The sequence below is a fragment of the Centropristis striata genome, chromosome 24 (genome assembly GCF_030273125.1).
Source record: "Centropristis striata isolate RG_2023a ecotype Rhode Island chromosome 24, C.striata_1.0, whole genome shotgun sequence".
In the NCBI taxonomy this organism is placed as follows: Eukaryota; Metazoa; Chordata; class Actinopteri; order Perciformes; family Serranidae; genus Centropristis; species Centropristis striata.
In genome coordinates, this window is record NC_081540.1 from 798681 (window position 1) to 821574 (window position 22894).

A 22894-nucleotide genomic window follows, 5' to 3' on the forward strand; every position below is an offset into this window, starting at 1 on the left:
GTTTTATTCTGGTTTTAAATGGGTTTATTCTGGGTTTATTCTGGTTTTAAGAGTTAATTTTAAGTGTTCAACATGTTTATTTCTAGATTTAATAATCTTAATGTAATAAATCTTGTCAAGGTAAATTATCTGTCCATGCAGGAGGATCATTTCCCTCAGATTTACTGTTTTTATCTTCTTTTTTGACACCTTTTTTGCAGTGCAACAACTGAAAAGACATGAGGAACATTCATAATTAGAGCTGTGTTCAACCCGACTGAGTGGGTTTTTAAATGTCATCTGCAGTTCAATAAGTGGACAGTTTGTCTGGTAGAAATGATGCTGGCCACCTGCACATTTAGCACATTTTTTGGACATTTCTTTCCAGCCTTGTGCATGAGTCAGAGCTCTCTGAGACTCCGTGAGGTGAGAATAGAGCAGAGAAGAGTTTCTGCTGAGGCCTCGACTAGAAAACACTGTTAGCAGAACAATCAGCAGCCACAAAGCTCCAGAACTGGAAAAAAGGTGTTTTAAAACCAGATCAAACAGTAAATCTGAGGGAAATGATCCTCCTGCATGGACAGATAATTTACCTTGACAAGATTTATTAAATTCAGATTATTAAATCTAGAAATAAGCATGTTGAATGCTTAAAATTAACTCTTAAAACCAGAATAAACCCAGAATAAAACCACTTAAAACCAGAATAAAACCAAGAGATGTCTGAAATTAAGATTATTAAATCTATTAATAAGCATGTTGAACACTTAAAATAATAAATTAACTCTTAAAACCAGATAAATTAACGCTGCCAGCAGTGATGAACTGACCCGATTATATTATTTATTATTATTAGTTTCTAACCAAGATTAAATAAAAAACTTTCGTGTCTTTTTTTGGTGGTTTTATTTATTTATCTTTTTATGTCTTTTTTTGTGATTTTACGTCTTTTGCTTCTTTTTTGGTCATTCTATGTCATTTCGTGTCTTTGTTTTAGTCTTTTTGTGTCTTTTTTTGGGTCTTTTTGTGTCTTTTTTGGTGATTTTTAAAATCTTGTTTATGTATTTCGAGTGATTTTACGTCTTTTGCTTATTTTTTGGTCATTGAATGTCTTTTTGTGTCTTTTTTGTGTCTTTTTTTGGTCTTTTTGTGTCTTTTTTGTGTCTTTTTTGGTCGTTTGTGTCTTTTTAAAAATCTTTTTATCTATTTCTAGTGATTTTACGTCTTTTGCTTCTTTTTTGGTCATTGTATGTCTTTTTGTGTCTTTTTTGTGTCTTTTTTTTGTCTTTTTGTGTCTTTTTTGTGTCTTTCTTTTGTCTTTTGTGTCTTTTTACCAAAAAAGACAAAAAAATTTACAAAAGGGATAAAATTAAAGTTGCAAGCAGCGATGAACTGGCTAAGATAAAAAAAACTTTAGAGTTTAAGAGTTAACATGCTTATTTCTAGATTTAATAATCTGAATTTAATAAATCTTGTCAAGGTAAATTATCTGTCCATGCAGGAGGATCATTTCCCTCAGATTTACTGTTTTTATCTTGATTTTAAACACCTTTTTTTAGCAGCGAGCTCTCCTTCTGTCCCGGTCAGTCTCTGCTTGGAGCTGTCCAGGACCAGCAGCAGCAGATCAGCAGGACCTCCAGGTGTCTGGAGGACGTTCTCCTCCTGCTGCTGCTAACATTTGAGGTGTTTCTTGCTGGTCATGTCGTTCCAGATGCGGTGCATCTCCTCTGGGGAGATTTGGTGTACGGTGACCACGCGGCGGTAGCGGCACAGGCTGTAGGCCATCTTCCAGTGGTTGAAGCCGCTGTTCTGGAAGGGGTGGATGCCCAGCTTGCGGAGGCAGACGCCCACGTAGACGTCCTCCAGGTGCAGCAGCCTGGTGTGCAGAGACGTCTGGTAGATGAGCTCGGCCACGTCGGCGGAGAAGATGTACCCGGTGCCGGAGCAGAAGGGCGGGTACTTGCTCTCGGGGTACAGGTCTCGGGGCATGTACCACTTGCTGCGCATGTCCCTGATGGGCCCGCCGTTGATGACGTAGCCGGTGAAGTAGCGGCGGCGCGGCTTGGTGGCGGGCTTCAGCAGGTTGTAGATGAGGTTCTCCATGTTGACGTAGATGTCGCTGTCCGTCTTCAGGACGTACTGCGCCTTGGAGCAGAAGGTCGCCACCCAGCGCATGCCCATCAGCGTCTTCAGCGTCAGGTTGTGGTACGAGTCCACGAAGTCCTCCACCACGATGTCGTGGAAGATCTGGCTCTCCTGCTCCACCATCTGGTTGAGCACGCCGTCCGTGCTGCGGCCCAGCAGGAACAGCGTGACCACGCGGACGTCCGGGAACGTGCTCTCGTCGCCCCACGTCTCGCGGATCGCCTGCCGGGCGTCGAACTCCTTGTGCGTGGTGCTGATGAGGATGACCAGGAACGGCGGCTCCGCCTCGCACTTCTTCGCCTCGTTGACTAGGTAGCCGAAGTCGTGCGGGTTGAGCGAGCGCGTCCGGATGTTGGAGAAGGTGGCGTTCTTGTTGTTGGGCGCCTTGCGGACGGGGATGGTCAGCTGGCCCACGTAGGAGGTGGAGGGGCGGGACACGCTCAGGTACCACAGAGCGCTGGCCCAGCACACCACAGTCAGCAGGTACAGGCACGAGACCTTGGAAGGCATCGCTGGCGCTGGCTGGCTAGGCTGGTTAGTGGCGGCGGCAACGGGGGAAACGGCGAGGCCGCGCCTCCATCGGTTGGCTCAGATGTGGCGGTGCAGCGAGAGGCTGCCTCCGCGACTCGGCTGACATTAATCTCCTCTAGTCTCGTGTTGGTTTCAGATCTGGATCACGTCCTCACCGCCGCGTCGCAGCTCGGGTCGATCCTCTGAGACGCCATCTGGAACGAGAAGAGGAAAAAACACAATCAATCAGCAATCAAATCATGATTACTTTATATTTATCGCCAACGGGAAATTCAGTTCGTCTGGTAGCAGCCTGATGGCATATCATCCTACAGAAAATAACTTAAAAAAGATGTAAAGTGACCAAAAAAAAGACTTAAAATGACAAAAAAAGACTTAAAATTACCAAAAAAAAGACATAAAATTACTAAGAAAAGACCTAAAATGATCAATAAAGACACAAGTGACCACAAAAAGACGTAAAATAACAAAAAAATATTTAAAATGACCAAAAAAACATAAAATGACAAAAAAACACATAAATGAGCAAAAACAGACGTAAAATGAACTACAAAAAACTAAAAAATATGTAAAATGAACAACAACAAAAAACAATTAAAGGGACGTAAAATGACAAAAAAGACTTAAAATTACCAAATAAAGAAACAAATATATATATATATATATATATATATATATCAGCTAGCTTTCACTTAAAATTTTAGATTCGAATGCTTAAATACTTTTTCCTAAATATTTTATCTGCTGGTTTTTGGTCTTAAATTTTGTGTGTTTGTGTAAAGCACGTTTCCCTTTTTCTGGTCTTTTTGTGTCTTTTCCCTTTTTTTTGTCTTGTCCCTGTTGTTGAAAGGTGCTCTACAGATAAACGTGCCTTGCCTTGATAAGCATGTTGACTAAAGGTATAACTTCTCACATATCTCATATCCAGAGTGAGTTGGGAGTGCATTTATAGCTGCGAGCCGTGTGATATCTCCAGCTCTAGTCTAGTTTTCCTCCCGATTCATTACAGCTCATAACATCAGTCCGGTGTTGAGGCGCCACATCCTGTTAGCCTATCGCTCCATCACTGCTCTGATAACAGCTCAGAGGTCTGAAGGAGGCAGAATATCCCAGAAACTCTCCCTCTCTCTCTCTTTGATGGAGGCCTGCATGCTCTGCCTCGCCTCCGACCACTTTTCTGTTTGCAAACGCTGTTTATCTCCCTCTTATCCCCTCCGGAGCAGACACAGGCTGGCAAATCAGAGCCACTCCGGCAGTCTGAGAGGAAGACGAGGAGGAGGAGGAAGAGGAAACGCTGACATCCAACAGCTGCAACATAACAAACTGGTTTTGTTTTGGCAGCATAAAAAGTGAAAAAGAAAGAACGAAATCAAAGGTGACTGTAATTTTGGCCCTTTTTGGGGTCATCTTGTGTCTTGTTTTTGTTTTTGTGTGTCTTTTTTGTTCTTTCTAGGTTGTTTTTTTGTCATTTTGTGTAGCATTCGTGACACTTAAGTCACCTTTATTAGCAGAGTGCACATATAATCATTATGAGTATGGTTATAATCTAATTACCATATTTATATTAAGTAGTCGTTGAAGGAATTTGGAGTTCTTGTCATAGAAGAGGTTGATTTCTTTCCTTTTCTTTTTGAGGTAATGATAAAAGTGACGTGTAATTTTTTGCCCTTCTTTTGGGTCATCTTGTGTCTTGTTTCTGTAATTTTCTTATTTTTTTGGATAATTGTGTGTCTTTTTTGGTCTTTCTAGGTTGTTTTTTTTGTCATTTTGTGTAGCATTCGTGACACTTAAGTCACCTTTATTAGCAGAGTGCACATATAATCATTATGAGTATGGTTATAATCTAATTACCATATTTATATTAAGTAGTCGTTGAAGGAATATGGAGTTCTTGTCATAGAAGAGGTTGACATATAACAGCCGATTCAGATGGTTTGCCTTGAAGGACACAATACAGCCAAAAATAACACTTCTTTCCTTTTCTTTTTGAGGTAATGATAAAGGGGAGTGTAATTTTGGCCCTTCTTTTGGTCATCTTGTATCTTGTTTTGGTAATTTTCTTACTTTTTTTTGATAATTGTGTCTTTTTTGGTCTTTCTAGGTTGTTTCAGCGGTAAATAGCAGAAGAATAAAGTTACTAAACTATCAATTTGGACACTGGGTAATAATTATGAATATAATTATAATCAAATTACCATATTTATATTTAGTAGTGATTGAATGAATTTGGAGTTCTAGTCATAGAAGAGGTTGACATACCGTTCACACTTTGCAACATTAAATAGACAGCATTTGTAACCCAAAAGGTATTTATTCTAAATAAACAAGTAAAAGCAAATAAAATCACTCATCTTTGGAGTATAGAGAGCTACAATGTCTAATCTAATGTCGGCTTACTAAAAGAGAGGGAAGGTATTATTCACTTCTTTACATTTAGTAATAATTCTGTCCCAATCAGAGCCACTCCGGCAGTCTGAGAGGAGGAGGAGGAGGAAGAGGAGGAGGAGGAGGAGGAGGAGAAGCATCAAGGCAGAGAAGGAGGAAGTGAAATGTTCTCATGGGAAAAGATTAATATCCACTTCCTCCTCTCCTCCTCTACCTCAATGTCAAACTGAACTTGGTACATATTTTCCTCCGTAATGAGCTCGTCCTTCATCCTGCAACTTTAAAAATAAAAAAATCAGCGCTCTAATTGGACGATCTGGTGGTGAATTTAATCTCTAAATATGATACTTTAATTTAAATAAACTGACAGGATGTTGGGTGACTAAATCTCTCTAAAAACAGACTTTTATTTGCTTTAATCTCTTCTTATTCTGAATTATGTAGTGAACAAAATGTGTTATAGCCCTCTGGTCACTTTAATTTACGACCCTTTCAGACCCTTCAGGCTTAAAATGTCCACTTCCCAAAAAACGGATAAAAACTTTACAGATTAATATTCTTTGATACTTTTTTCTGTATAAACCTCTTAAACAACTGCCACCCTGCTCAAAACTACCAAATGTTTAAACATTTTTTGGCATTGTAACCCTTTAAATGCCAGTTTGATTGCACAATGTCGCTAATGTTTTTTATGAAAAAAACCCCCACAAAATTTAGTTATTTTTCATATCATAAATTATTTTTGGCTGGGGCGGTTTTAATCACAGCCTTGGATATGTCAAAGATTAAGAACACAATTGATTTTGATGCATTTTTTTTATGCATTTGCAAATCAATGCCCCAGCCCAAAAAAAAAATTTACTATGTGGAAAACAACTACATTTTTGTGTTTTTTATTTAAAAAACAGTGACATCATGTAATCAAACTGGCATTTAAAGGGTTAAAATCCTCAAAATATTTAAACATTTGATAGTTTTGAGCAGGGCGGAAATTGTTTAAGAGGTTTATGCAGAAAATAGTCGAAAAAAATATTAATTTGTAATTTGTTTTTATCACGTTTTGCAGGAGAGGAGAAAACACACAATCATATATCAGCACGTAATGAAAGCATCTATGCAAACGACACACACATTTACATTACAACATCACCAGAAGACTTAAGTTCTCTCCAATTAAACAAAGAATTTGTAAAATTTGTAAAGTTTTTATCAGGTTTTTTTGGAAGTGGACATTTAAGGCGGGACGGGTTTGAAAGGGGAGTAAATTGAAGTTTATTCAAATACATCAAAGGATGTTTGGTGACTAAATCTCTCTACAAACTGACTTCTATTTGCATTAATCTCTTCCTTTTTTGTGCAATGCATAACTGATGATGAACAAGGAAAGTGCCATAGATCCTATTAGAGATGCTGCTGTTTCCAGATGGAAGAGCTGAGATAAAAAGCGCCTCGTTCTTTTATCAGACTGCAGATTTGGAGGCGCGATGCTTCTTTTCATCAGGGCTTTTCTCCCTCGTCTCCACTATCTCTTCCCTCTCTTTCTCTTTCTGAAGCAGAGTCATCAATCTCATGGTCCAGTGGAATCCATCTCATCACACCTCCTCCTCTCCTCCCTCTCCATCACTCCGTCCTTCTCCACTTCACTGGCTGCTCCATCCATTTTCTCATGTCTCACTACCTCTTCTTCCCTCTCCGCTTTCTTTGTCTAACCCTCTGCATTTTATTTTTGATTGGTTTTATCTGTGAGACTTCCAAGTTTCCCACACTTCCCTTGTTCTGTCTCCATACCTCGACACTTCTCAGCCCTTATTTATCAAACGAGCGTAGAAACAAACGCAGATCTGAGCGTATATTTGGTCTCACGACAGTGATCACGTATGATTTATCAAACGTTCGTATCTTTTGATAAATGTGGCGGCTCGAAACAAGCGTCATTTAAATACCATGCCCTAATACAGGGGTGGGCAATTAATTTTCCCAAGGGGCCACATGACCAACACCACAAAGGTTACGGGGGCCGGACCAAAATTCTGAACTAAATTCTGCACAGTATTAATGTAATCGCTTTATGAAATACAGTAAATTATCTGGTTTTGAGCTGCTATTGATAACAATACATGTTATGATGAGACTGTTAATGTGGAGTAAATCAAATAAAATTATTAATATGGACACTAAATGTCACATAATATGGACACTAACTATCAGATAATATGGACACTAAATGTCACATAATATGGACACTAAATGTCAGTTAATATGGACACTAACTATCAGATAATATGGACACTAACTATCAGTTAATATGGACACTAACTATCAGATAATATGGACACTAACTATCAGTTAATATGGACGCTAACTATCAGTTAATATGGACACTAACTATCAGATAATATGGACACTAACTATCAGATAATATGGACACTAAATGTCAGTTAATATGGACACTAACTATCAGTTAATATGGACACTAAATGTCACATAATATGGACACTAAATGTCACATAATATGGACACTAAATGTCAGTTAATATGGACAGTAACTATCAGAATACAATAGAATCTCCTCACAGCTTGCCACCTTTTTGTCATCAGCTTGCCTCTAACTTATTGACAGCTTCTATCACTAACTCCACCTCCCTTTCTCTGCAAAAAATACCCTAAATCATCAAAGCGTCGCTCTTCCTTGACCTGGCTTCACCTCCTTCCCCTCCTCCTGTTTGCAGATCATCTTGTTCTCACCTCTGAGGAGGAGTCTACTGCCTCCATAATCCCACAAAACGACTACATGCTCATCTTCCCCGAGCCCAGAATAACCCACATCCTCATTTGTCGATGCACCTCACGGAATCCCGAGACCTGCCTTCGCCCTCGGAGCAAACTGAAAGATGGCAGCGCCGTTTCATGCCGTCGTGTCACTTTGAGTCACATTAGCACTCAGGAGGAGTCGCCTCCTTCTCAATATGCTACAAAGAGTGTGTGATTGTGGTTTTTAAATGTGGTGATCCAGCTCTCACAGCCAGAAACATTAAAGTAATGATGGTGTTAATTTGTGGTCAGCAGAAACTAATTAAGCGTAGCTAAAAACATCACACACAGCCCGCTGATTCAACAGCCTGCAGAGAGGTTCAAGTGCACATTCTCTGCCAGACGTAGAACACATGTTAGAGAGTCGCTCTGGGCTCGCCGGCTCGCTTTATTAACTCTGCTGTTTGTCTCCAGCAGGTGAAGAGCTGCAGGGGAGCATGCATGTGACTCTGTCTGCAGGTAATCTCTCCAACTACTGGACCACGCAGACAAACATTTACTCTGCAAGATGACAACATTTGAAATGCATGCTTTATGAGCAAAGATCAGGATCATTTTCGAGTTATTCTTTTGCATTAAATGTGTCAAAAAGATGCTGGAATACCTGCAACATGATGCAGATGTGTCAAAAGTCAAATCTGTCTGCAAAACGACATGCAAACAACTTTTAAAATGCTTGTTTTCTGAGTTTCATGGCTACAGTACCCATAATGAACTGATTTTACCATGATTTCATTGCAAGAGACAAATCAAAATGATGCCCAAGTAAGTACGTTGCAATACAAATGTGTTAAAAGTATTTGTTCAGGTCTGTCCAGGAGCCAACATAACACAACTCTGATGCTCATACAGCAGTATGAACTCAAAATGAACAGATTCAATTGCAAGAAACAGATCAAAAGTATGTTGAAATAACTACAACATGATGCAGATGTGCAAAAAGTCAAATCTGTCTGCAAAACGACATGCAAAGAACTTTTAAAATGCTTGTTTTCTGACCAGAGATTTTACCACGATTTCATTGCAAGAGACAAATCAATGCTTTGTCACATCTGGCAGCAAGATGACAAGCAAACAACTTATAAAATGCTTGTTTTCTGAATGAAGTTTGGGACAATCTATTCGTATTGCCTCTAATACATCCATATGCATGCATTATTAACAGATTTTTTGAGTTATATATTGCAAGAAACAGATCAAAAGTATGCTGAAATAACTACAACATGATGCAGATGTGCAAAAAGTCAAATATGTCTGCAAAACGACATGCAAACAACTTATAAAATACTTGTTTTGTGAATGCAGTTTGGGACAATCTATTCGTATTGCCTCTAATACATCCATATGCACGGAATATTAACAGACTTTTTGAGTTATATATTGCAAGAAACAAATCAAAAGGATGCAGAAATAACTACAGCATGATGCAGATGTGCAAAAAGTCAAATCTGTCTGCAAAACGACAAGCAAACAACTTTTAAAATGCTTGTTTTCTGACCAGAGATTTTACCATGATTTCATTGCAAGAGACAAATCAAATGATGCAGATGTGCAAAAAGTCTGAATTCATGCTTTGTCACATCTGGCAGCAAGATGACAAGCAAACAACTTTTAAAATGCTTGTTTTCTGAATGAAGTTTGGGACAATCTATGCGTATTGCCTCTAATACATCCATATGCACGGAATATTAACAGACTTTTTGAGTTATATATTGCAAGAAACAAATCAAAAGGATGCAGAAATAACTACAGCATGATGCAGATGTGCAAAAAGTCAAATCTGTCTGCAAAACGACAAGCAAACAACTTTTAAAATGCTTGTTTTCTGACCAGAGATTTTACCATGATTTCATTGCAAGAGACAAATCAAATGATGCAGATGTGCAAAAAGTCTGAATTCATGCTTTGTCACATCTGGCAGCAAGATGACAAGCAAACAACTTTTAAAATGCTTGTTTTCTGAATGAAGTTTGGGACAATCTATTCGTATTGCCTCTAATACATCCATATGCACGCAATATTAACAGATTTTTTCAGTTATATGCTCCAAGAAACAAATCAAAAGGATGTTGAAATAACTACAACATGATGCAGATGTGCAAAAAGTCTGAATTTATGCTTTGTCACATCAGATTTAATTGCAAGAAACAGATCAAAAGTATGCTGAAATAACTACAGCATGATGCAGATGTGCAAAAAGTCAAATCTGTCTGCAAAACGACATGCAAACAACTTTTAAAAAGCTTGTTTTGTGAATGGCGTGTGGGTGAATGAGCTGATCAGCAGCCTGCAGCCTGCAGCATTAGACTCACTGTGATAATGTTCACCTGGCTGCACAGAGTCTCAGACTCAGAGAGTAATAGACGTACCACAGAGAGAGCAAAGGTCCAATTGGTGTAGTTACAGTTATTATGAACAGCCATTCAAAGGGCTTCCTGCTCATTTGTAATGTGAACTGGTTGTCATGACAGCACAGTGTTAGAGAGACAGAGAGAGAGAGAGCATTAAGAGCTAAAGTGTTTTGAATGTGACCCCCCATGGGAAGTCAGTCTAACTGATCCAGGATCCTCTTTATCATCACCTTTGTGAGCAGAACGCTGCTCTGAGAACACCTCGGTACAGAGCCAGCGACACCAAATCAACCGGTTCTAAGAAATGATTTCAAACCCAAATGCCAAAAAAAATCTCAGCTTCAGTGCTTTTTTATTCTGGCAGTAGAAACTGAAATATCTCCCGGCTTTGGACTGTTGATCAGACACAATAAAAACGTTTGTGAGGGGAAATTGTGCTTGTTTTTCATATTTTGATTTGCAAAAAATGAATCTGTTAAAAACAGGTACTGTGGTGACTGAAAAACAGCCAGAACTGGTTTTAAAAGCATCTTATTAACTATCAGTTGGCTGTGTGAACTGTGAAGTGCCTGCAGGCCAGGAGAGGAAGCTGCTGGATATATGGTTAATATATCAGACACATATAACATCTGTAGACTGGGCCTTTGTTTAGGAGGTTCAAACAGGTTTTGTGGCCTCGTGTGCAGTCTGAGTCCAAGAACAAGAAGAACAAGAGCTGGTTTCTGAAGTTAAACTACAACTACAGGTCAGTGAGTGTTTCAGGCTTTTTTGTTTGAGTTTGCATTGGATTTTAGTTGATTTTGGGTTGTTTTGGGTAGAGAACCGGTTAGTTAAGCACTTAAATTCTAATGGAGTCAAACTGGAGCCACAGCAATGACTGTGAAATTACACAAAGAATGAAAATGACCAAAAATAGGTGTAAAATGACCAAAAAGGCACAAATTCACAAAAAAACACACAAAATGACCAAAAAGAGATGTAAAATGACCAAAAAAGACACAAATTGACCAAAAAAAGACGTAAAATGACTAAAAAAAGACATAAAATGGCCAAAAAAGACATAAAATTATTAAAAACAGACACAAAATGACCAAAATAAATGAAAAATGACCAAAAAAGGCACAAAATTTACCCTAAAAGACATAAAAGACACAAATTGACAAAAAAAAAGGCGTAAAATGACCAAAACAGGCACAAATTTATCACAAAAAACCTGTAGTGATGGTTTTAACTTCAGCATCAGCCAGAGTTAACAGGAAGTGATATTAAAGTGGCTGGTGTCTCTGAAGGTCTCCATGCTGCTCTCTGGGCAGTGACTGGTCATATGATGACGTCCTGATGACTTCCTGCTCCCTGAACGTCTCGCTGAGCTCTCAGACGGCGAGCCGGGCCAGCGTGACTAATAATAAATAATACAAACTGATCCAATCAAAACATTATGAATCATCATGATGTCTCTGATAACTACAGGTGTCTCTATCTCTCTCCCTGATTCTGACTGATTCAAAGTTTCAATTAACTCTTTTTTTCTGTGGATTTATTAGAGATAATTGCAGCGTGCTTCAAAGAGACGGTTGAGATGTTCTGCATGTTTCCAGTCTGGAGAACCAGACAGGAAACAAGGAAACAAGTCATTCAGGAGATCATTTTATCCAAAGAGAGTTTATACAAGCAGGTCAAAATACAACATGTTTTTATTTAGTCATTTTGTGTCTTTTTTGGTCATTTTAAATGTTTTTTTTTTTTTTTTTTTTTTAGTAATTTAAAGTATTTTTTGTTCATTTCAGGTGTTTTTTTTTTGTCATTTTTAGTAATTTTTAAAAGTTATTTTATGCATTTTTTGGTCTTTTTAAGTCTTTTTTTTTAGTCTTTTCTATCTTTTTTTAGTAATTTTACATTTTTTGGTCATTTTAAGTGTATTTTGGGGTAATTTCAGGTCTTTTTTTTTTTAAATTTTAGTTATTTTTTGGTCATTTAAGTATTTTTTAGTCATTTAACATATTTTTTGGGCTTCAGTTTGAGTACATTAGGGTGTAAGTGCTTTTAGGAAGAGGAAACTAACTGGTTCTCGGCCCAAAACAAACCAAAATCAATTGCACCGTGCTTTAAAGCTTTAAAGGGACAGCTGAGATGTTCTGCAGTGAGGCTGTTTGAGGTTCTCACCCTCAATAAGTAGAAGATGTTCTGCATGTTTCCAGTCTGGAGAACCAGACGCTGCAGACTGGAAACTATTCTACAGGTCTTTCAGGAGACGATTTTATCCAAAGTGACGTACATTTAAGAGTTAACACAACTCAATAGAGATGTTCAAACACATGAGTCAGTGCTGTGGCTCCAGTTTGACTTCATTAGAATTGAAGTGCTTAACTAACTGGTTCTGTGCCCAAAACAACCCAAAATCAACTCAAATCCAATGCAAACTCAAACAAAAAAGCCTGAAACACTCACTGACCTCTAGTTGTAGTTTAACTCCAGAAACCAGCTCTTGTTCTTCTTGTTCTTGGACTCACACGAGGCCACAAAACCTGTTTTACCCTCCTAAACAAAGAACCAGCCTCCAGATGTTCTACCTGTTGTTCTATGTGTCTGATATATTAATCATATATCCAGCAGCTTCCTCTGCTGGCCTGCAGGCACTTCACAGCTCACACAGCGGAGCCTCCAGGCAGCAGCCATCTTTCTTCTTCATCTTCATGGGGTCCACTTTCCACAGAAGTTCCCCCTCTCTCTCTCTTTATCTCTCTCTTTATCTCTCTCTCTCTCAGCCCGTTCACTCTCAATCTGCAAACCTTCTTCTTCTATATATTCTGCTTCATAAAGATCTCCTTTTGTCTCATTTTTCTATATAATAGAGACTAGATTTGGACCAAAACTGCCGATTTGCAGGGATTCTACGTAGGAACGTGGAAGTTCTACGTCTGAGAAAAACAGAAAAACTAGTGAAATGAAACGGCTGAAAGCCACAAAAATCAGTGGACGTATGGTTATTATATATATATCTGGAGGCTGGTTCTTTGTTTAGGAGGTTGAAACAGGTTTTGTGGCCTCGTGTGCAGTCCAAGAACAAGAGCTGGTTTCTGAAGTTGAACAGTGTTTGAGGCATTTTTGTTCTGCACTAAAACCTGCACCATCATCTTCTGACATCATGCAACTGTTCATGCTCCACATGATGAACTCATCTTTATATGTTGCATGCAATGAATGGAAGTAATTCATAGCTGCAGCCCTTGCATTAGTTATATAATCGTTTCATTAACCCTCTGTGGTACACATTACGATGCCAGTTAGGAAAAAAATATTGTGTTTTTTGTCTTAAAAAAGACTAAATAAACATAATCTGCAAAAAAATGCAGAAGTTTTTGGAGTTTGTTGCCCATAGGCAACATTGTACCAAAACGGTGCAGTGAAAAAAATAGTTTTTAAGTTAATTTTAACATAATTCCTTTAATAAACATGTAAAAGATTCAGTAGCTTTAATAGGGAACAAGACATAAACATTTTATATTTAAAAACATTATAAAAGGAACTTTTTTAACCGGTTTCTTGTCTGAATGTTGCCTGTAGGAAACATTGAAACATTGAACCAACGATCCATTAAAATTAATGTCTTCAACAGTCTAAGTGGATGAAACTATCAAAATTGAAGGTTTACTCAACTAACAGTAAGAAGAGATTTTTTTCCAGATGGAAAAAGGAAGGAAATGATGTTTTGAGTGTTGTTTTTTTTTGTGGCGCAAAATGGGAAAGCTGTTTCCTTTGGAAAAGTCTGCAAAGAAGTGTTTCAATATGGCCGCCTGGAGGTCATGTGACAAATTAAAGTGTCTTTGTAAGTCATTTTGTGTCTTTTTTTGTCATTTTGTGTCTTTTTTTGGTCATTTTGTGTCTTTTTTAGTCATTTTGTGTCTTTTGGTGTCTTTTTTTGTCATTTTGTGTCTTTTTTTTGTCATTTTGTGTCTTTTTTAGTCCTTTAGTCCAACATAAAATGTGATGTCTTTTTTTTTACTTTCAAAACACTATCATGCTCAATAAAGAATTTTAAATGTTGCAAATGTGCATTAATTTCAGAGTACACTGAGACATTAAACTGCATAATTTTCAATTAAATTCTGGAAAAGTTGGTGTGTTCTAAAACTTCTGACCAGTAGTGTATATATATATATATATATATACTTTTTTTTTTTTTTATGTAAAGCGATTTGTGTTGCATCTCTCTTGTATGAAAAGTGCTCTACAAATAAAGTCTGATTGATTAATTGATTGAAACAAACACACTGTTATTGCACTAAAACCTGCACCATCATCTTCTGACATCATGCAACTGTTTGTGCTCCACATGATGAGTAAACTAATCTTAACATGTTACATGCAATGAATGGATATAATTCATAGCTGCAGCCCTTGTATTAGTTATATAATCGTTCCATTAATTCCTTTATAGCAGCACTTTGTCATGCATTTAAACAAATCTGTTAGCGATGCTGCTGTGATCCAGTGTTTGCTCTAAACAGACAGAAACATCTCTTTATATATATATATATCTATATATATATATATATATTAGGAGGAGGTGGAGGAGGTGACCTCTGTGGCTGCAGAGATCTGGGACTCTCACTCTCTTTAATGTTGCACCACAGAACTGATTGCAGTCATTAGTGCAGCGTGGAGTGACCTTGCTCGGGGTGATTCAGGGGAAAACTAAACAAATGGAGAGGGGTGTGTGTGTGTGTGTGTGTGTGTGTGTAGGTGTGTGTGTGTGTGTGTGTGTGTGTGTGTGTGTGTGTGTGTGTGTGTGTGTGTGTGTGTGTGTGTGTGTGTGTGTGTGTGTGTGTGTGAGGAGATAAATCATCAGGCTGACGGCTAACATTCACGCTGCTGCTGCTGCTGCTGCTCTGATATTAAACATCTAATAGAGAAACAGGATCCGTCTCTGCTGATTCAGCCAAAGCTGTCGCTGTCTGACGGGATCTGTAAATATCATTCAACAACAACAACAACAACAACAACAAGGGAATCAAGAGGATAATGGAAACACAGAATAAAAGCTTTTTATGTGTGTGAGGGAGGAAGAACAAAATGATGTTTGTCAAACACACTGTGACTGTGACTCTGGCGCCTTTGTGGACATTAAAAACAACAAGACAGACAGAAATTAACAAATGAAAAAGACGGAAAATGACCAAAAAGACACAAATTGACAAAAAAGACACAAAATGACCCAAAAAAAGATGTATAATTACCCAAAAAAAGATGAAAATGACCAAAAATAGGTGTAAAATGACCAAAAAGGCACAAATTCACCAAAAACAAAGACACAAAATAACCGAAAAAAGACACAAATTGACCAAAAAAAGTCACAGAATGATCAAAGAAAGACGCAAAATTTACCAAAAAAGATGTAAAATGACCAAAACAGACACAAATTCACCAAAAACAAAGACACAAAATGACAAAAAAAAGACGTTAAATTATAAAAAAAAGGACACAAAATGACCAAAAAAAGACTTATAATTACTAAAAATAGACACAAATTTAAAAAAAGCATAAAATGACCAAAACAGGCATAAATTGACTACAAAAAGACACAAAATGACCAAAAAAAGACACACATTGACCAAAAAATAGACAAAAAATGACCAAAGTAAACGATAAATGGCCAAAAAAGGCACAAAAGTGACTCCAAAAAATACGTAAAGTTACCAAAAAGGGCACAAAAGTTACCAAAAAAGACGTAAAATTGCCAAAATAAAGACACAAAATGTTACATTATGTTTATGAAACACACTGCCCCTCTGCCGCTGTGTTTGCTTTATGATTCCTGAACAAACCTTTTCTTCCCTCCGGACACAGAAACAAACAGAAACAAACAGAAACAAACAGAAACAAACAGAAACAAACTCTGCAGCCATCTGAACAATGTCATCGTTCTGTTTTAAGAATTTTAACCACGACTCTTTTCTTGCAGCCAGAAATGTAAAAAATCTCCCCAATGCTCGAGCGAGCCTTCCTCCATAAGTCACCTTATCTGCTGCTGCTGCTGCTCAGCGTGTGATAAGCTCAACAGGAGCTTTATAATTGTCAGCAGCACAAAAAAAAAAAAGAAACAGAAAGAAAGAAAGAAAAACCAGACTTCTGTCTTCTGTCGGGTGTTTGATCCTCTTTCCCTCCGAGCTGCTGCCAAGTCTAAAACCCATTATGTCGCCTTCTAAACATTCAAAAGAGGAATTAATGCGCCAGGAATTTAACAGCAATGGCCAAATTGGTTGGCATCCCGGCTAATATGAAAGAAGCACAATTAAAATGTCAGGGCTGGGAGGCTCCCTGTGTGCCACTTTGTTCCTGGATAATAAAGCAGAGGATGATTGTTGTGCAGCTGGATCGGGCCACAGGCTGGACACTGGCAGCTTAGCAATGCAAAGCCTCCCAATGCAAAGCAGCTTACACTGACAGAGGAAATGGGATATCAGTAGCGGCCAACAGATCTGGCTGCTGCACAGAAGCCTGATGCTGCGTCCTCAAACGCTGCAGACGGGCCACAAACATTTGAAACAACGTTTGTTTTACACTCGGACGCCTTAATGATTGCCCAAAGTTATTTAAAGTCTAAAAACTAAAGCAGAGGCTGCAGAAAACAGCTGCATTTCAGAATTACACAGACAGTGTTTTCTCAAGAACAGAAAAAATTACCAAAAAAAGACACAAAATGACCAAAAACTAAGCAAAAATAGACCAAAAAAGACATAACATGACCAAAAAAGAAATAAAATTGATCAAAAAAGATGTAAATTGACCAAAAAAAGATGTAAAATGACCAAGAAAAGACACAAAATTACCAAAAAAGATGTAAAATGATCAAGAAAAGACACCAAATGACCAAAAAAGATGCAAAATGACCAAAAAAAAAGACACAAATTGACCAGAAAAGACACAAATTGACCAAAAAAAGATGTAAAATGATCAAGAAAAGACACAAAATGACCAAAAAAGATGCAAAATGACAAAAAAAAGACACAAAATGACCAAAAAGACGTAAAATGACCAAAAAAGACGCAAATTGACAAAAAAAAGACACAAATTGACCAAAAAAGACACAAATTGACCAAAAAGACACAAATTGACTACAGAAAGACACAAATTGACCAAAAAAAGACACAAATTGACAAAAAAAAAAGATGTAAAATGACCAAGAAAAGACACAAAATGACCAAAAAAGAAGTTAATTGACCATGCAAATGACCCAAAATGACCACTAGATAGGAGCAGTGAGAGACGAAATGGGATATCAGTAGCGGCCAACAGATCTGGCTGCTGGACAGAAGCCTGATGCTGCGTCCTCAAACGCTGCAGACGGGGCACAAACATTTGAAACAACGTTTGTTTTACACTCGGACGCCTTAATGATTGCCCAAAGTTATTTAAAGTCTAAAAACTTCACTCGCTGCCCATCTGGAGCTCCTGGAATCATGTGCAGAGGCTACAGAGAACAGCTGCATTTCAAAATTACACAGACAGTGTTTTCTCAAGAACAGAAAAGATGACCAAAAAAAGACGTAAAATGACTAAAAAAGACACAAAATAATCAAAAACAAAGCACAAATTGACCAAAAAAGACGCAAAATGACCAAAAAAGACACAAATTGACCAAAAAGAGATTTTATCATTTATAAATTATCAAGAAAAGACACAAAATGACCAAAAACGCCTATAATGACCACAAAAAGACACAAATTGACCAAAAAAGAAGTTAAATTACCAAAAAAGACACAAATTGACCAAAAAAGAAGTTAAATGACCACAAAAATGACACAAAATGACCAATAGATAGGACAAGTGACAGAGGAAATGGGATCTCTTTAATGCAACATTGTTGCAGAACAAGAGCTGATTCTGAAGTTAGATTACAACTAGAGGTCAGGGAGAGTTTGTTGCACTTTAGTTTGAGTTTGAATTGTATCTGAGTTGATTCTGGGTTGTTAGTTTCCTCAGATGAAATGCAGAGATGATAGTGAGCTGCTGGGTGAGAAGAGCTGCAGAAAAACATCTGCATGTCATAATCACAGCCGGTGTTTTCTCCTCCAGGTGCTGCAGGTTTATTCTGCAGTGTCACTGACCTCACAGAGAGCCACTGTGGCTGTGGGGACATGTGCTGAGAATGCAAAGCGTCCTCATAAATTGGAAATGACAACTTGATTCATGCAGGTAATACATTTCACTGTCCGAGCGGCTGACACCACGTTATAGGATATATTCAGGAGCTCCAGCTCCCTGCAGACATGGAGTTATGGTAATATCTCCCAGCTCAACAGCCCAAATTAAACATGATGTGATAACAGCTGCCCCGGCTAACAGGCTAACAGGCTAACAGGCTAACGGGCTAACAGGCTAACAGGCTAACGGGCTAACAGGCTAACAGGCTAACAGGTCGTTTGTGTTTAGGAGGTGCTGCAGGCAGCGGGGAGGAGCTAATAACCTTCATACATCTGCTGGAGGACTCAGAGTTTTATGGTATTGATGTAAATTGACCAAAGACAGACACAAATTGACCAAAATAAGATGTAAGTTGACCAAAGAAGGTGTTAAATGACCAAAAAAGACACAAAATGACCAAAAAAAGACACAAAAAAGACACAAAACGACCCAAATAGATGCAAATTTGTTCAACAAAGAGGTAAAATGACAAAAAAGACACACATTGACCAAAAAAAGACACAAAATGGCCAAAAAAAGACACAAAGTGACCTAAATAGATGCAAATCGACCAATAAAAGACACAAAATGACCCAAAAAGGCACAAATTGACAAAAAAGTACGTAGATTGACCAAAGACAGACACAAACTGACCAAAAAAAAGACACAAAATGACCAAAAACTGAGCAAAAGTAGACCAAAAAAGACACAAAATGACAAAAAAAGACACAAAATGACCAAAAAAGACATGAAATGACCAAAACAGACACAAATTGACCAAAAAAAGACGTAAATTGACTACAAAAAGTCAAGAAAAGACACAAAATGAGCAAAAAAAGGCACAAATGCACCGTTATAGGAGCTCCAGGCTCCCTGCAGACATGGAGTTATGGTAATATCTCCCAGCTCAACAGCCCAAATTAAACATGATGGGATAACAGCTGCCCAGGCTAACAGGCTAACAGGCTAACAGGCTAACGGGGTGTTTGTGTTTAGGAGGTGCTGCAGGCAGCAGGGAGGTATTGATGAAAGAGAGAGAGAGAGAGAGAGAGAGAGAGAGAGAGAGAGAGAGAGAGAGAGGCCCCGGGGCCCGGTGCTGCTCTCTTTCTTTAACTTTTCCATTACCCAGGACAGTTTTAGAGTTTTGCTGAGCTCAGTGTTCGTACTCTCTCACCTGAGAGCTGCAACGCTTTTATTCTCTGCTATAAAAGCCACAAATTGACCAAAAACAGACATAAAATGACCAAAATAAATGTAAATTGGACAAAAAGGCATAAATTGACCCCAAAAAGGACACAAATTGACCAAAATAAAAGTAAAATGACCATAAAAAGCCACAAATTGCCCAAAAAAAGATGTAAAATGACCAAAATAAATGTAAATTGACCCCAAAAAGGACACAAATTGACCAAAATAAACGTAAAATTACAGAAAAAGACACAAATCGGCTAAAATAAACGTAAAATTACAGAATAAGACACAAATTGACCAAAAAAGGATGTAAAAATGACCAAAAAAAGACAAAAATTGACCAAAACAAGACGTAAAATGACCTAAACAAGACGTAAAATGACCTAAATAAAGGTAAAATGACCAAAAAAAGATACAAATTGACCAACAAAAAGACTGTGAAGCTTTTCTAAGGGAGCAGTGGGGAGAAGAAGTGCCTTAACAAGAGAAGGCCGATCAGAATGAAGGATTGAAATGGAAATAAATGCAGAGTGCATCATAATTCAGAAGCATATATGTATAAAAACCAAACATTTCCCGCTGTGAGACATTGTCTCTGCTCTGAGTGAATGTAGGTCACTCTGGGTTTTTGTTGTTCCTCAGCTTTAAACCTTTAACCGCTGTGGTTATTGCAGCTCCAGTGTTGACTCTGAGCCACTAAACCTGCTGCAGGTGGAACTGGGAGAGGTTTAATGGTGCTACTGGGAGAGCTGCTCTTATTACCATATCTCCCCTAAAATCATGATGGTGCACTCCATAACACATTTATGAGGCGTGAATGAAGCCAGAGTTAATCAGTTTTCTCTCCAGAGACTTTCCCCTGGTGAGAGATCTGCTGGCTGGTGAGAGTTGAGGAGGAGTTCACTTTAAACAGCACAAGAGGAAGAGGAAGCTCTCTCACACACACAAAGGTGATAATAAGTCAGTCCAATTCACTTTTTTTTAGGACTTAGTGGACATAAAAACAATAAAAAAGTTGCAGCTTGACCAAAAAGACGTAAAATTACAAAAAAACAAAACACAAATTGACCCAAATAGATGGAAATTGACCAAAAAAAGACATAAAATTGACCAAAAAAGATATGAAATGATCAAAAAAGGAACAAGTTGATCAAAAAAAAAAATAGTCAAATTGACCAAAAAAAAGACATAAAATTGACCAAAAAAGACACAAAATGACCAAAAAAGACACAAAAAAAAACAAGATGAGCCAAATAGATGCAGCTTGACCAAAAAGACGTAAAATTACAAAAAAACAAAACACAAATTGACCCAAATAGATGGAAATTGACCAAAAAAAGACATAAAATTAACCAAAAAAGATGTGAAATGACCAAAAAAGGAACAAGTTGATCAAAAAAAATGTCAAATTGATCAAAAAAAGACACAAAATGACCAAAAAAGACACAAAAAAGACACAAAAAAGACACAAAAATATGAAATGACCCAAATAGATGCAAATTGATCAAAAAAAGAGGTAAAATGACACAAAATGACCAAAAAAGACACAAAATAACCAAAATAGATGCAAATTGACCAAAACAAAGACATAAAATTACCAAAAAAGACACAATTATGTCCTTTCTGTTGCGTCTGTCACCAGAGCAATGAATCACACTTCCACTGCACCGTGTGTGTCTAATATCCTTTAAACTGGTTCATGCATCTTGCAGTCAGAGTGGTTTGGACAGAGATGTTGAGAAACTTTTGGAGCCTGTTTGTTTGGGTTTACCAGACAATAACTTTTCATTTTTATAATGCAACTTCCAACTGAAAACACCAGTTTCTCTCTGCAGCATCAGCAACTTCCACAACAAATGTAAACTCTAAATTAATTCTGATTTAATTTGTTTCACACGGCGTCCAAACTTCTCCAGAATCTGTCGTCCTGCAGCACAAATCTCCCCCGACACGCCAACAATTAGCTTCAAGTTAAATCTGAGCTCCAGTCGTGCACCTGCAACATTCTGCAGACAGGATCACTCTCAATGCGTTGCAGCAATTGGTTGCAGTGATGCAAAGAAGCTGCATTAAGCACAATAAGCATGAAACAAGCCCTGCTTGGAAGACCAATCTTGGTCCCGCCTCAGAATTGATTATTTATTGATTTTGTTCATATTTAGTCTAGCTTATTCCATGCAATCTGTATGTACAATGACAAAAAAAGGCAGAATTTGACCAGAAATAGATACAAAATGACCAAAAAAGACACACAAAAGACCCAAAATGACCCAAATAGACCCAAAATGACCTAAATAGATGCAAATTGACCAAAAAAAGACACAACTTGACCAAAAAAGATGTGAAATTACCATAAAAAGGAGCAAGTTGATAAAAAAAAATAGTCAAATTGATCGAAAAAAGACACAAAATGACCCAAATAGATGCAAATGGACCAAAAAAAGACACAAATTGACCAAAAAAGATGTGAAATTACCAAAAAAAAGGAGCAAGTTGATCAAAAAAATTGGCAAATTGATCAAAAAAGACACAAAATGACCAAAAAAGACACAAAAAAGACACAAAAAAGACCCAAATAGATGCAAATGGACCAAAAAAAGACACAAATTGACCAGAAAAGATGTGAAATGACCAAAAAAAAGGAGCAAGTTGATCAAAAAAAATAGTCAAATTGATCAAAAAAGACACAAAATGACCAAAAAAGACACAAAATGACCTAAATAGATGCATATGGACCAAAAAAAGAGACACAAATTGACCAAAAAAGATGTGAAATTACCAAAAAAAGGAGCAAGTTGATCAAAAAAAATAGTCAAATTGATCAAAAAAAGACACAAAATGACCAAAAAAGACACAAAAAAGACACAATTAGATGCAAATTGATTTAAAAAAAGAGGTAAAATGAGAAAAAGACAGTGTGCATGAAATGTGCTGCAGAAATATCAGGTTGAATGCACTTCAAAGGACACAACTGGACTAATAAATGCTGAATCCAACATCCAACGATATAATAAATATGCCCAAAGTCGTTCCAAAAAGCTGTAAAAACATCAGATGTATTTGTTTTAATGCAGCTGACAGACAGCCAGGCCGCTCTGATCAATCCTGACAACACAAACACACAAACACAAGAGAGGCTCTGAGAGGAAAAAACACACAGCAGCAGAAATAATATCAGCGTTTTGTATCTGCCGCGTCCTCTGAGGATCAACACAGACAGCATTAACAGGATAATAGAGTCTGAAGCTGAATAAATACAATCTTCTTTTATCTCAATCCAGCTTTAAGGTGATAAATTAACTGTCAATCTTCCCCTG

The 22894-nt window shown here is 37.7% G+C and overlaps 1 protein-coding gene across 1 annotated transcript in view; it reads right to left on the minus strand.

Moving 5' to 3' along the window:
- Positions 1 to 1327: 1327 nt before the first annotated feature.
- Positions 1328 to 22894, minus strand: part of LOC131962833 (beta-1,3-galactosyltransferase 1-like) — a 212910-nt gene continuing 191343 nt past the window's right edge. Inside the window, exon 4 of the mRNA XM_059327922.1 lies at positions 1328 to 2849. Coding sequence (XP_059183905.1) covers positions 1651 to 2634 — 984 coding nt within the window. The 5' untranslated portion in view covers positions 2635 to 2849 and the 3' untranslated portion in view covers positions 1328 to 1650. The remainder of the gene's footprint in view (positions 2850 to 22894) is intronic.